Here is a 16130-nt window from a genome sequence, read left to right as displayed (position 1 = left end):
TTTCGAGAAACAATCAAGCATTAAAATGAACAATGTTATACTTTACTATATTATCAAGCACGAACAGTACGAAACGGTGGTTACTTGCATTGTATTTCTCAACAATTAAATAAAAAAAGAAATAAAATAAAATATATTTGACGGAATTAATATTGGTAAGGACTAAAAGATAATGACAGGGGACTAAAAATATTACTTTTAAAATATAGGGATTAAAAGAGAATTAAAATATAAATTATAAAAATAAAAAAATATTTTTAAATTATAAAGATTAAAAAAGAATTAAAATATAAATTATAAGAATTAAAAAAATCAAAATTAAAAAGGTAAGAATTCTAAAATTATAGGAATCAAATGAATAAATTAACCTATAATTAAAGATATTTTCATATAGGTGGACATAAAATCGTTTTTATTATTCTTAAAATTTCTTGGATCGTGGTCTTTTGAAATGACGTTTGAATGCATACTTAAATACTTGAGTAACTAGTATCAAATGATCATTCCATTTCAAATATTATGCATGGTTAGGCTTTCAGAAAACCATTTGCCTTTTTAGTTTCAATTAGTTTCTTTTTGCTAAACTTTGTTTTCTAACTACACACCTCCCGCGTTATTTTTCTTGTCAAGTGAAAATGTCCTTTTGCTCGTGCAGTGAGTGGCTGGGTGTGTCCAATATGTCTCTTGAAGGGTTTCCTGTCTCTGTTGCTAGCATCCACAAGAAAATTATGTTTCAAAGTCTCCAAAGTCCAAATCGTTACTCACACCAACAAATTAAATTTGAGAATTTCCTATATAGTCTTCCTATAAAAAATTGAGAAAATTTCAGAGTAAAGAGACTTTTTATACTAAGAAGCAAAAAAGTAAATTCTTAAGAAAGGACATATAGATAAAGTTGAAGCAATAGTAACAAGCAAAATGAAACATATATGTTTTTAGTTCCTGGTTTTGTTGTGTTGTGGTTTTAGCACTGTAGGTGGTCTTAGTTGTTGCTGTTTGATAATATGAAACTCACTGTACGTCAATGTTAGATTAGGGATCAAGTACCAGTTAAGCAAGGAAAAGGGTAATGTAACTATCGGGGTTGCAATTTCTCTTTTTGTGGCTCTATATCTCTAAAGTAACTCCTTCCTTATCGGTCTCAACCGAGCTTTCCACATCATGAAGGGCTCTATTTTCATCTTTCGTACCTGCTAGTTGCTGCTACATTAACCAAATATCTCTAGTAACTACATAAGTATAACTTTTCATGTTCTCATGTACAAATGTATAACTATTTTTAATTTGATTAAATTAATCTATTGATTATAGTTTCATCATGATTTAATTAAATCCTTTATATTTTAAAATTTTATAACTGAATCCCTCAAAAGTAACAGTTATATTTCTGTTAAGTATTACTTACATGACATTTTATTTATAATAAATATTTACAATAAGTTTTATATAACTTGACAATTAATTATGATTAGCTGATATTTATTTTCAATGCAGCATAACTAATTCATGGAACGTATGCACTTTATCTTGAGAGAAGAAGGTTGTCTGGCATTTTCATGTCTCGGCTCATAGTTAGTTATGCCAGTTTGCCAGACAACCCCAAGAATGAAAGAAAAGCAGATGCACCAAGGTGAATGTGATTGAATTGTACAAATGGTTTGATTCTCTGAGTCCCTCATCTACACAAGATAAGAAAACACGTATATTTGAATATCCGTTTAAATCCGTTTCGACTTTTATAGATAATATCTGAGTTGATTGGATATGAGTTCGTGTTTTATCCGATAACCAAAAGTCGAATACGGATATGGGTATGAAATTACTACATCCGCCCCAACCCCGAAATCGGACCCGCCCCACTACTTAAAGTTTTTAGAATTTTTACATAATTTAATTAAAAGGTCTAGAATTTTTATTACTAGTTAATTTTATTTTAAAATTTAATATTCTTTTTTTAACGATTTTTGTAGACACATGCGCTAAAATAAATTTATTGATATATAAATAATTAAAAATCAATGTTTAACAATTAATTAATTTTTTCTAAAATCAAATTTTTAAAATTTTTTTTACAAAAAATTATTTTTCTAATTTGAATTGAGTACGGGACAGGGTCGGAGATATCCGATATCGAACAGGTAGAGGAAAATAAGATAATAAATTTTAACCCGTCGGATATCGGGTATGGAAACATGTTGAGGAGTCATCGGAGATTAGGGAGATAATACACGTCCGTGTTCCGTTCCATTACCATGTCTACTCATCATAGCATGAATCTACATCAAGGTAAAGGTACTCCAACTGCCGCTAGACCTGTTCATAATTACAGAAGAGGCTTAATGGCAGTAAAATCTTACACCTCAACGTATTTCAATTTATGGCTGCTATTTAGGGTATTTTCATGCATTCTTGCAAGCTTCTTTAGCTATTATGTTATGGCATCCATATTGATGCCTATGCATGTTGTTTTCTGGTTTTTTGCTGATACTGATTCAAAACTCTGATTTTGTTATTATATGTCATCTTAGAGAGATTCAGATAAATTAGTATTCCTTTGTAGAGAACAAAAACAATAGGCTTGGTTTGTTTTCCCGTAAAGTAGTTCAATGCGTTTTTCCTTAAGTTATTTGTTTGAATTCAACATAAACTAAAAAGTAGAAGTCCAAATTAACTTATTTTACAAGCAAGCACCTAAAGTGTTCTTAAGTAGGGTTAATATTCAGTCCAAGAATAAATGAATGACCAACTTGAAGTCATGGCTTTTAGAAAGTGAAATCTATCAATGTCTTCAATATGTGTAGCCCAAATATCATGAGGCTATCATGCTTAATTCCATTGGGTAACACCCCGTCTAGCATCTAAAAGACCAAAACTGTAACTTGAACAAGTTTAATTCCAAGGACCAGGATGCTTAAACCCAAGCTACCGGCCGGTACTCGAAGTTATCTGTGCCAATCTTTATAATGTAAATAATGCAAGACTAAACAAAACTACATCACATGCTACTGATGCTAGCCTGAGGGACACAATTAATTCAAGCCACTTGATATCCCTATAATAAAGTATTATATATGCTGGGAATCCTGCATATTATTTTCTTTTAATGGTTAAAGGATGAAAATAATTCTGGATTTCAACCAAAAAAAAAAAAACATTTTTTTAATTGATTTACAGATATTTTTACACTCAAGTACATATTAGTGATCATAATTTGTTTCTGTTCAACCTTTAATTTGACAATTCTCAGATGTTAAAATTGTCATAACATACATAATAGCAGAATTGCCTTAGAATTGATTGATTTTTTTCTTTCCATTTTCCTGTTTCTGTAATATCATTTCCATTTATATTCTTTAGGAGGCCTTATTGCCGTTGGAAACTATACATATTATGCATATATAAGGTGATGTCTTCATGTTATGAAGAAAACAGTATACTTGTAGTTATATATGGTCAATGATAATTTTAGGGTGCTCTGCGATGAAAAGTAAAACTATTTTGTGTTGAGCACACATGACTAGTTTAGTTTGCAAACTTTATGTTTTATTTGAAGGAGAATGTTGGCTTGTTGTTGATGGTCTCATACCCAGTGGGTAAGACAACATGCCACTGATTGCCTCTCGCAAAATAGAATAACGAGGATAAAAAAATAAAAATTTGATACACCCGAAAAGAATATGTAGGTAACAGAAGATGAGAATTGAGAAGAAGAAAAAAAGTATTTTAATATATTAGATAATAATCTATAAATAAAAATATGTATCCTATGGTATGTGAAATTAAAAAAAAAAAGATTATATTTTCATAATCCAATAAATAAAAATTGTATAACTTAATGATTAAACTTCAAAATTAATTATTACAAAATTTTATAATAAAGATAAAGATAAGGACTTTGGTTTAATGGTTTGGATGAGCACCAAAAGTTAACAGTAATCCTTGCGCAATACTTGAAGCATTGAATCAGAGTGCGAGACTCTTCTTTTGGGTCTGTGACTCTGTGTGCAGTTGTTGCTAATTAAATCAAAGCAAAAAACCTCGTACCTGAATCTTATTGAACCAGCCAACAGAAAACAGCAATTGCAAAATTTATTGATAATGCGCCACGCCCGTTGTTTATCCTTCATTTCATGGTTTCGCCCCAGCTAGCAGCAGTTTTGCACAAGGCTTCTAGTTCCCGTTTTACGTTAATTTCAGTTTCAAAGCACACAGACAAAAATAACACGGTTACCTGATGGGGGCTCCACTTTTAAATTTTTATTATTGATAGTAACGCAATAAAATATTTTGACTTTTCTAGCTTCCTTTGTGAAGAATTGATTTTCACTATATTACATGTTTTTACTAGTCCTGCACATTTACCAGATGTCTAGATTTGTTATGCATTTTGACAATTTTGACATAGATTTGATTTTCTGATTGTGTATAAAAAAACTTCGTACCCCATCGCCCGGAGGCTCTTCGCTATGCGAAGGTATGGGGGAGGGTCGCCCGGAGGCTCTTCGCTATGCGAAGGTATGGGGGAGGGATGTTGTAAGCAGCCTTACCCTTGTATATGCAAAGAGGCTGTTTTCGGATTCGAACCCATGACCAACAAGTCACCAAGGCACAACTTTACCGATGGAGAAAATTTGGTTGGGAGAAATAAAATTCACTTTTTCTAAGCATGCAGGAGTTTTATTTTTTGATAGTGCTATGGAAATTTTTTTATTAAAAGAGATAAAATTTACTTTGATGATTTTAGCTCCCTAGAGTTAGTCCTGTAATTTCGGACTGTGCATGCCTTTCTTTTTCTTTAGTATTATTCTTACTTAACCGAATGACCTTGGTCTCCTTATAAATAAATATGCCTCGCTCCATCGGTTTTTGTTCAATTCTCACAACAGGCAAAGCATCACATTCAAACTAGACATATATTTCTCTTGGTAGCTCTTTAGTGTTTGCTGCTTATTTTCAAGTAATGTCTGCAGTGGTGAATATATGGTCAAGGGAACTGACCAAGCTCAGGGAAAAGGAGCAATCCCTTAACTCTGCTGCCACTCAACATCAGGAAATGGACAAGACCTCATCTGGGTTCGCTGTGATTGTTGCCAAACTCATGCAATTTAACAAGCCTAGGTTTCTCTTTTCGGAGGCTTCAATTTCCATGCTCGTTGAATGTTTTAACCCTTGATGAGAAAATAAATCAATCAATACTTCAGTAAGACTTTAGTTGGTTTCTTTTAACCCTTAGAAATGATGTGTGCATAGTCTGTCTAGTAGAGCTAGAGAGAGAGAGAGATTTATTAGATAATATGTATAAATTCATATGTTCCAATTCCAGTGTCACAATTATACTGATGGATTATTTTCTATTTTTGTATGTATTTTGTGTAGAGATATATTTGTAAAAGGAAGGAAATATAATATGCACAGGATCTATTTGAATACTTCATTCATGATCATGACAACTTTTTTTTTATCGAAAGCTTGTAAACTAATGGACATAATCCTCATCACAAGTTTTTAGGGAACTTACGATAATATATTTTCATTATATAAGTTTTGGTAGAATTTCTAAAGTCATCTTCATTAATTACTCTGTATTAATTTAAATTGAAGTATTTTATAAATTTAATTCACTTTAAATAATGATCTTACTTTTTTACGAATCTCTTCATTTTAAAGAAATTAAATCTAATTAACAAGGCAAATGAATGGGACTGTGGTGGGAGTGGGACAAGTTGCTTCATGTCAGTTTGTCAGTCTGACTCAGGCTAGAAACTTTTCACTGTTGTTTGTTGTGTTTCTTTAATTTTATTTCTCTCTCTCTTCCATTATAAGAGGTTGCTTGAATATCACAATTCACAATGAGAAGATTGGTTAACAAACAAAACGTTCCGGGGCACGTCTTGTTCGAAGTATCCCATTGACATTTTTATCTCGTAAAGAAAATTCTATATGAATTTTATAAATAAAAAGTGAGACTCGTGTAAATGAAATGAGATTTAAATAAAATTTATTTTATAAAAACGAATTATAAAGGATATATTAAATTAATATTAATTTTGTGTCGCAAAAAGGATTAAATGCATATCACGTTTTACTTTAACAAATCATCAACAGCACGCAAACTATATAATATTATATTATGAGATAGTGAGGGTTTGGAAAACCATGTTAGAATCCATGTTACGACAGCGTCACTGAACTAAAGGAAGAACAAAACAAATAATAACACTGAACTAAAGAGAGAACGAAACAAATAACAATGACGAGAGGTTAATATGTTGATCTGTTTAACATGTTTGAATCGTTTTATAAGTCTTACATATGCCTCTTTTGTAAGAGAAATGAACTACCTGAAATTCAGTAAAATTTGTGGGGAGAATGTAGAGTATAGTTTTCGTTCTCATAAGGGGGAAAAAAAAAACTATAATATTGAATGTTCACACTCATCTTATCCTTGGCCTCTCAATAAATTTCAAACCATGGTGCTATGACAATCATATTCCATAACATACTACGGGGGCCAGTGGACCACAAGTCAAGAAAAATATAGATAGTGAGCCAATAGTATTCTCCCACCGAATATCCCAAACTTTAGAGTATATCCAATTGAATTGACTCAGTCCTGTGTGCCACCACATCCAAGGTGCCCCAAAAGCTCATAGTTTCTGACACATTACTAAGCCCATCACAAAGCCTTAAGCCCCATTCATCATTAGCCTTAATTTCTATTGTTCAATTCCTATATAAACCACACTGACCTCACCTCACCTCCAACATATTCATGCAAAAACAAGAAAACAAAGAGTTTTATTACCCCATTAGTTTCTAAGTGCTGAGAAAAATGTCTGCTATGGTACAGGTATGGGTTGGAGAGCTGACAAAGCTTAGAGAAAAAGTTCTTCCCCGCAAGCCTCTCTTATCCGAAGCCAAAGAAGGATCAGAAAGGAACCAAGAAGAAGAAAAGGAAACTCAAAAGAAGAAGGAGAACACTAATATTAAGAGAGACACTAGTAATGGAACCATGTCAGAGGCAACGGTGTGTTTGTTTATGGATCGATTTGTGCCTTGGTGATACTATATTTTCATTAAGGTGTTCTTGAGGACATCAAGGAATGAGCAACAGCAGAACCAAGATGTCTTGTATTTTCTTCAAGCTTTTTGGTTACAATATGTCTTGTATATTAGTCCGCGAGATATGTAATGGAGATGTTGTTAACTATTGTACAGAAGTACCGATCTAATTAAATCAAAACATAATACTTTGGTACAAAGTTTTGTATTTTGAGTTTAATTTTATAGTACTTTATAGAAAATGCAGATAAGAATTTCTCGAGTTTAGAATGTCTCGTGCCTTTTTGGTTAAATTGTTTAATGTTAATTGTTGTGGTTAAACTGTGATTGTGAATTTTTTAAACTAAAACTCAAGATGATATTTGGATATTCACAAATTACAAATATTCTATCAACATCTTTAATTTTTTTTCATATTACATTATCAATCAAATCAATTATTTATGATTCGTTTTTTTTTATCTCTCTTAGAATTTAAACACTTAAGGGTGTTCAAGAATATTTTTCAAAACTGAATATCACTGCTTTTAAATTTTAGAACTTTTTTTATGCGCATAAAATTTTAGATATTACGATTATTAGAAACAAAGTGCCTCTCGTCTCTGGATATTTGTCAAGCCTAAAAAATATCAGCGTCAGTACTAGACAAGATAGTTATAGTCATACCTACTAAATTCATTGATTTTGTGATAAAGGTCTATCTAAAAGTTTGCATCATAATATAAAGTGTGATAAAGAAACAGATTCTTTCATACTAACAAAAAAACTTAATTTATGCATTGAGTAAAAAATACATCTTCCATTCATACCAAAGATATTTTTTTATATTAAAAAACACTCTTTTTAATCTTCTGTATATTTATATGGTTCGTGTAGAGTATATGTATTGTATATATACAAAATTTTCTAGACCGACAACAGGAGAAAGTTCCACCCTAATGCCAGATTATTGTATTGGCCAGTGTTCAACTTCATGAATCAATGATAAAAACTATTTGGGTCCTCTCATGACCCTATCTTGTTTGTACATCAATTATTCCAAGCTAATCGTAGAACTGTGTTTGCAGAAACAGCCCATTAATGATTTTTTTTCTAAAGGAAATCATTAAGAGCTTGTTGACTACTTTATAATGGGGCATGGGATGATTGTGATAATAATTACTGCATTTGACTGAAAATGATATAGGTTATCATAGAGGTGGTATTTTAGTTAATTTTTAATTTTTTATTAATTGAAAAGTTTGTTTGATTATTTAGTAATTAAGTTTTTTTAATAACTTCTTAATTTTTAGTATTTTTTTAAAATGTTACTTGAAGTATTATTTTTTTTAACTTTTAATTTTTTTGTTTTTTTAATTTTTATTTTAATACATTTATTAAAAAATTTTATTACCTTTTTTAAATAAATTATAATTTTATTTTTTTCTGTTATTTTATACTTTTCAATTACTTTAATAATTAATTTTACTAAACATTTAATAAGTTAATTTTTCAACTACTAATTAACTTTCTATATTTGAGTTAGTTTTATCCAGCATAAACATAAAGTTATTAAAGACTCTTTTTTATAAGTAAGAATCAAAGATTAATTACTAGGAATTAGAATATTCGCGTAACCTCCTCAATTAACTTAAATTCCCTTGATAAATATTATCTCTTTTGATAATTAGTACTTTTAAATTTTAATTAAGTATATTTCGCCTAAAAATATTAGAAGAAAAAAATAATTATATGTGCCAGGTGTATGATTTTAACTACATATATTCTTAGAATACTAAACAAATAATTCTGTGCATAAAGTTTATCTCTATCTCGTAGACAAATGCCAACGTCTGTAGCTAAGTCGGCATTGAGAAATGATCTTTGGTAAACTTTAATTTTGGGTGATAACATGAGTTCTAGCATGTATGGGGAGACATGCAATTGGACCATATATGGTGGCAACATGAGTTCTAGCATAATCAAGATTAGGTTGCACCATTTCCTTCAATATCAATCCCAGTATTGATTGATTCCAAAATGCGAGAGAAAGAAAAATCAATAGAATTTTCTATGAAGGGTGATAGTTATTATATTTTTCATCAGAGCTTGCCTCAAAAGTTGTGGATGTTATCTCAGACTTCTCATTTCTCAAAGTGGGGTCCCATTTTTCCCACACAAGAACCTCTCTGGCATATCTAAGAGCTTCATCAACAGTACCTGGTTCCAACCCAGTAACCAGTGAAACAAACAGCTTTCGACCAGTATGAGAATTGAACAATCGCTTGAACTTCGTACCAATGTACTGAAAAGCACGTTGAGCCAATGGAGGATGATTGCTATGTTTTCTAATACTATCTGTTTTATGATTGTGGCTAATAACTGGGTCGAAGTCACAAAACCATTCACATTGTGTTAGAGGAACCTGTTCAATCTTTTCCTCAAGCAGATCAAACTTAGTCAGCAATAAAAGGAATTTCTTGTTGCTGAAGACTCTATGAGTGATGATGCTTTCAAAGAGATGTTTGGCTGCTAAAATTTTGTTGATAGCAACTCCATTACTGTCTACTATGTACTCATCATAGTCAGTTAAGGCCACCGAAAATAAGGCTACATCAGTGTCTTCAAACATGTCCAACCACTTGCAGTTTTCTCCTAGGCTTTTTGGATTTACTCTGGTGAGCTGGTACCTACAAGCACAACATAGAAATGTGGTAACAAAGATTCAGTGCATTGCCAAGTTGTTTTTATTCTTTGCGATGTCTATGCTTTGAGTGACATAAATCAGCTACCTTAATTTTGGTTTGAAATTAAAAAAAAAAAAAAAAAGATTCAGTGCATTACTCTATAGCTGAAGATTGTTATCACTAGATGTTGACTAACTAGACTTGAGTTCAATTCAAAATCATGTGTAAACTTAATGAAATGAAAGGTGACCTGAGTGAAGGATCATGTTGATACTCAGGGTCCAATGAGTCCTCATGACCTGTCACAGTATATGAAAATTCCATAGAAGAAAGGCCATTGGATAAGGTTATCCCTTCAGCATACAAGATGTCCGTGTCCAAGGGTTCATAATCTATCCTGGAAATTTCAATAGCCTGCATCAGAAGAAATATTTAGATATTGATGTGATTGAGGTAATCTTGTGTTACATAATCTCCATACAAAATTCCCACTAAACTGATTTAGGTGGTAATTAATCCCGTCTCTTATTTAAAGTAACTCCGGTAGTCCAAATGGGATTAAAATAAGAAAAGATAAGATAAACAGTTTTTATACAGTGATAAACCATTTATATTGTGTGAAATCAGTAATTCCAACTCTATTCCCAAACAGAACTAATATAGAAAAAGGCAACAAAGTAGAAATAGAACAACTTCAAAAAAATGATGAGGCTGCATTAAATGTTAATAAGAGGAATCAGTTATGAGAGTACAAATGAATTATCATGTGATGATGAATGTGGAGGGAAAAACATTATCATACCCTTTCTAGAAAATAACTCGCGCTTCTTGGTAAATTTTTTATTTCATTTATTCTGTTGTATGTGGCCTGAATGGCTGCATCCCTCCACAGTTCCTCCACCAGTGGGGCATATTCACGCGCAGCTGCTGGAAATATTGCATCCAAGTTACCTGACACCATGTATTTGAGTAGCCAATCAGAGAAGGCTTTCAGTCTTGGGCCAATGGAATAGGTTGTGTCAACAATTTCCCCAGTGATCCCTGTTGCAAATTAATCATTAATAACTTTTGCCCCTAACATTTACCAATATATTGTAAAACCTTCTTCATTCAGCTAATTAACAAGGGGTGTGTGATGCGAGAAGTTATTGTATGGTTTAGGACCATTATGTGTTTATGGTCTCAGTTAATTTCTATGTAAGACATAGCTGAGTTTTATCTGTAGGAATCGAACTCAACTGTCAAGAGATTTATAAAAACTCATGCACACTACTCAATCAAATGAGCTAGACTCCCTTGATTTAAGTGTGTATTTATAGGTTACTATACAACTCTGACTAACCAAACTTCACAATGGTAATACTCCACATTGAAAAACTCAGTGTCCGTGATTGATACCAAATAACAGATTAACTTTGTGTATAAAAAAGGAGGAAATTCACAGCACTCTTGTTATCAACTCATTAAGATCAAATGGATAAAGCCATTTTACTTTATAGTCTACGTTATCTCGAAAAGTAAAATGCAAAAGGAGAACTGCTTAAAGAAATGCGCACACAAATACTTCATTCAAACAGAACATGTCTCTTGGTTAGATTTTTATCCAAACAAAACAAATACCAGAAGAAGTTGATTCATCAAAATGCCGTCCGTTAGTTTTCTGGCGCAAACTCTCTTCAAAAATTTCGCGTGCCTCCAGTATTATCCCAAGGTACCTATACAAGTTGCTTTGAATTACCAACTTGATGTTTTGGCGCTCATTTTCAGAGAAAGGAACATTATACAAAAGCTTGGCCTGCAATAAAAAGTTCAGTCTTAGTGTTACTAAAACTGAAGGCTTCAACTTAAAAATTACCTAGAGTTCCTCATATGTCAGGGAACTATACACCACAAAAGGGGGAAAAAAATCAAGAAGCAATTTGTAAGGCAAAGATTAAGCTGCAAGGGGGGACCTTAAAAGCTTTCAATACATTTGGCAGTAAACTCAAATTAACGAAGTTTTATATCCAATACTATATTTGATTAAATTTGGATATAACATAGCCCATATTATGAGACTACTTGTAAATTCAAGAGCTGACATTGGCAGCATATCAAATACTAAACAAATGCATGACAAAATAATTTCCCTCTAGTAGCTTCTTACCTGTTTAAATATAGTACATGTTCCAGACTTGACAGAACCAACAAGTAAAAATTTGTGAAGCGTTTTCTGTTGAAGGTTGTGTTCGCTAATTCCATTTTCTTCTTCTGCGGTAAGATTCAAAGTGCTAGAAGGAACTGGCAGTGAGAGCACTAGAGAAGCTAGCTTCACTGTAGACTGTTAAAAGCATGCATACTACAGTTATTGGTGAGGGATTTATAACTACAAAAAAAAAAAAAAAAAACCAAACAAGGCAACATCTATATAATTTAATTACAATGCATTGATTTTAAAAGTTTTTTTGGATTACCGTCGTCTAATCATGGATTGCCAATTTGCCATGTATGGAAAGATTGTTAACTTTCTTATAATTCCTATAAAAGTCATATCTAACTACTTTTGACAGAATAAAACTCTTTACACACAATGTATCAAAATTAAACTCAAGATCCATCTATACATGAATTACCTTCTTCCATATATTCCCCTTGACATTCTTCTGTCCCACTTCCATGTATGATCCATCATGACTCACCCAAAATTCAGTTGTTCCCTCACACGGCACTCCTGCCCACTGCAAACAAACAAAAGTAACACTTCAGTTTAACAGTTTCAAAATCCATAACATGAAATTTGCCCAGATCAACAACAAACCTTCAGTAACCAGAGCTCTTCTTTCGTAATCTCTCGACCATTTACAGTTACATTTGTCTTTCCATTGCTTGCATTTCTCTCCAAGTGACCCCCAACCTCCAACTGTGGGCTAATAATTTGACTTGGCCGTTGACCTTCCTGCACGATCAAGCAGTACATCATATTTGAGCTTTGCTTGTGAAGAAAACATAAAGAGTAAGTTGAAGTTCAATAAGCAGCACTCAGATTAAACAAAAATAAGAGTATATATGAAAGTTTTAATCTTTAATTACCTTCCCCCAAAATCCAGATGCTTTATCATACCAATAGAAACCGGGTTTCAATCCTTTTGGTGGGTTTGAACAGGTCAAAAGCAAAGTGAGCTTATCCCAATCAAGAGGTTCTCCATTCACCATAACATTTTCTGCTGGTATCTGATTTGCTTTACAAAACATCTCATCCTTCATGATTTGTTTCATTCCCCACTCAGACAACAATTTCTTGAGCATCCTAGAAGGTTTCCCAAGCTTCCCTCGCTTGCTCTCATCAATTCTATAACCAATGCAAGTGACACATTTTCTGCCTTCAGGCATTGACCCCATTGCTCTAATCACACAGTTGCCACAATATTTCGCACTGCAAACAATGCAAACCTCCCTCTCAGTAAAACGATTCCCTTTAAGGCATCGATAGCACGATCCTTTCTTCCCACCTCTCACAGCATGTGGCCTCACACGGCTGCTGCTGCTGCTACTACTACTATTACTTTTTCCTCTAACAGATTCAACTAACTCTTCATCCTCCACTATCTCATTTGTCGTGGGATCACGAAAAGTAACCACAGAAGGCCGTTTAACATGTTTAGGACTAAGAGGGCCATCATGATCATCATGATGATCCTCTTCTTCTCTGCATGAAAGTGGCTCAGAAGAAATAGAATCAGTTCTTGAATCCAATTCTGCATTGATTTTTGTAAACGGTTGGATGACTGGGAGTGATAAGTGATGAGGGGGAGAATGATCAGCAACGTGTGCAAGAGGGATTTGGTTAACGTTGAAGGGAAGAATTTCTGGGATGGAATAGTTGAGAGGAGGACCTTTGTATTCCTCAGCAAAAGAGTACTCATAGCTGTAATGATGACTTCCATCATCATGAACTGAAGGCACACCAGGACGTAGATTTTTCAGAAGAGAAGCCATGTAAATCATTTCCAGGGTCAACGTTTCAAAAACCCAAGTTAAACAAACTTGTTCACTCTGATCTCATCAACCCCAACTCGCTGCTTATGCTCTTCTTCCACCTTCGTTCTTCATAGTATGAAACGTAATATCAATGATCATGACATAACTCAAGAAACAGCAAAGTGAGTGGTAATTGCGTAGTAGTAGTATATGAAGGGAAAGTGTGGCAGAGGTTTTGGTAAGGAAGAACAACGTATTCAAAAGGTTGGAACGGAAATAACATAGAAAAGAAATGGACAACAACGACGGCTTGGAACTTTTTTCAAACTACAGGACTGTTCTACTGCGTATGTTTTAGTTATCCCTAAACATCGTACACCTTAGACCTTACCCACAATTTGTTGGTCCAAAACTGATCTTGATCCGTTAATTAAGATCTTGGAATCCAGCATTACGAATGAAAATAATTATGATCGGAAGAAAACATCCGAATGTTTATTTGATTCTTCAACTCAGATTAATCATGTGGTGAATATTCCTAATAACAATGTTATGATGGAAAAAAAAATCATACCCCTTATATATATATATATAATCTTAAATATGAGCAACAAAAATGTATTATTTTTAATTAAAATGTAAATAAATCTTAATTATTTATATCTTATTTGATAAGACTCTCTATAAAACATTTTCTATGTAACAGGGTCAAATACTTTTTATCCTTGATATTATATTCCAATAAATAATAGTTTAACAAAAGTTTTTATGTTTTAATTGAAAATAATATAATTTAATAAATATATAATTTTTTTAATAAATGTAAAATGTGTTTTTTTCTTCTTCTTCTTATAATCGAGGCAGAAAAAATTATATATCTATTGTTATTTGTTACCTTTTCAATAATGGATGAGTTTAAATACTTCATCTATTTTTGCAAAATTTTGAACTATAAAGCATTTTTAATATAAAAATAAGTTGATTTAAATAGAAGTGTAACTTGCTAAAAATAGGAACAGGTCAATTGAAACTGGCATCATTTTTCTATGAATAAAAATGTAAAGGATCATGTTATTAAGTTATTTATTTTAATAATGGTCAACAACTAATAAAAAAAAAAATAGACTCGCATGACAAGCATTGCTTAGCAGTTAGTAGTACGAACAAAAATATTAAATATACGTAATGGTCACGCGTTAGTGATTGTTGGAATCACAGTTTTTTTTTTTTTTCTTCATTTCTCGAGTTAGGACTATTGAAGTTTTGGTTTCTAGAATTATTCTATGATAATTGAGAAGGGAAGCTGACTTTTTCTTTCGAGATGTTTGCTGAATGTGGCAAATAAATTGTTGTCATAAGTCACCAAGCAGAGAGGTTGACATTGAGTTGAGTTTTGTAGACACCAAAATAGCAGCCCAATAAGGCCCATGCTTTTCGGTTCGATCAGTTCTGTGGCCAATAAATTAATAGGCCCACTTGCCTATCACATGCAGACTCCATTCTAGAATATTATAATATTGACACTTCTAGATTTTGGTACATCCAAAAGTTAATGCAAAAGGCATGTCACACCCTTAATGTAAGGAAATACCGAAAGAGTATCAATCTCAACAAATATTTATTGTGGAATTTACATATAGCCTACGAATGGAGGAAATTTGAGAATTTAATTCAAGTCATAACTAATTTGTACAGAAGACTCAACCATTAGTGTTTATAGAATATAAAAAAGGCTAATATTTACTTCTTCTTTTTTTGCATAATTCAAAGTGTTTAGTAAAAAGCATAAAATGTTCTTTAATTAGTGTTTAATAAGTCTTAATTTTAAATCCTTTTTTCTATTTTTAATTATCAAATGAGTGCTAACGAGTATCTTAAGTGAAAACATTATTTGAGGAACACGTAAAAATTATTCAATAGAATGGAAAATATTTATTATATTAAAATATTAAATTTTTTACACATACTTTTAACCATTCATGTGATTAAGACTTCTATCTTTTTTTATTTGTATTATTTTTTGTCTTGAAAGGCTTGTCCATCTTATTGAGAAAAGAAAAATTAAAAATCGTAAAAGTGACCTTCCTATTTCATACCCTTCTTTTGTAGATGATTTAATTCTTTTTTGGAGAAGTCTCTAGAATCCAAATGCATTTTTTCACTTGTTTTTTTTATACATGTTATGTTGCTTTTGGCCAAAAAGTAAACATTAATAGAGAAAATGTGGTTCTTTATGTCAAAGAATGGCCACTCCTCTAGAACCTTAAAGGTTTGTGGCGTTTCAAGTATAAGCTCACTACTATTGAACTACATACGTACCTAGGTATCCCTTATTCATAAGCACATGAATAATTAAACACATGATAATTAAAATCAACAATAATTATTTTTATTATTAATAATTGTCTAAAATTAGTTTAATACAAAAATAAAATATTATATATC

At 32.1% G+C, this 16130-nt stretch overlaps 2 protein-coding genes across 2 annotated transcripts; one reads left to right on the top strand and one right to left on the bottom strand.

Annotated features, from left to right (window-relative positions):
- Positions 1-6601: 6601 nt before the first annotated feature.
- On the top strand, positions 6602-7262 carry LOC112998540 (uncharacterized). The gene has a single exon (XM_026124604.2). The coding sequence runs from the start codon at positions 6833-6835 to the stop codon at positions 7061-7063; it is 231 nt and encodes a 76-aa protein (XP_025980389.1). The 5' UTR covers positions 6602-6832; the 3' UTR covers positions 7064-7262.
- A 1652-nt stretch (positions 7263-8914) lies between these two features.
- On the bottom strand, positions 8915-14233 carry LOC100791124 (extra-large guanine nucleotide-binding protein 1). Its single transcript, XM_003540638.5, has 8 exons — positions 12798-14233; positions 12526-12663; positions 12341-12445; positions 11875-12048; positions 11349-11523; positions 10531-10769; positions 9979-10142; positions 8915-9731 (listed from the first exon to the last, which is right to left on the bottom strand). The coding sequence occupies exons 1-8, from the start codon at positions 13710-13712 to the stop codon at positions 9113-9115; spliced, it is 2529 nt and encodes an 842-aa protein (XP_003540686.2). The 5' UTR covers positions 13713-14233; the 3' UTR covers positions 8915-9112.
- Between the last annotated feature and the right edge of the window lie 1897 nt (positions 14234-16130).

The sequence above is a fragment of the Glycine max genome, chromosome 12 (genome assembly GCF_000004515.6).
Source record: "Glycine max cultivar Williams 82 chromosome 12, Glycine_max_v4.0, whole genome shotgun sequence".
Classification (NCBI taxonomy): domain Eukaryota; kingdom Viridiplantae; phylum Streptophyta; class Magnoliopsida; order Fabales; family Fabaceae; genus Glycine; species Glycine max.
The sequence above is the reverse complement of the archived record's forward strand: the minus strand, read 5'-3'. Positions and strand labels throughout refer to the sequence as shown.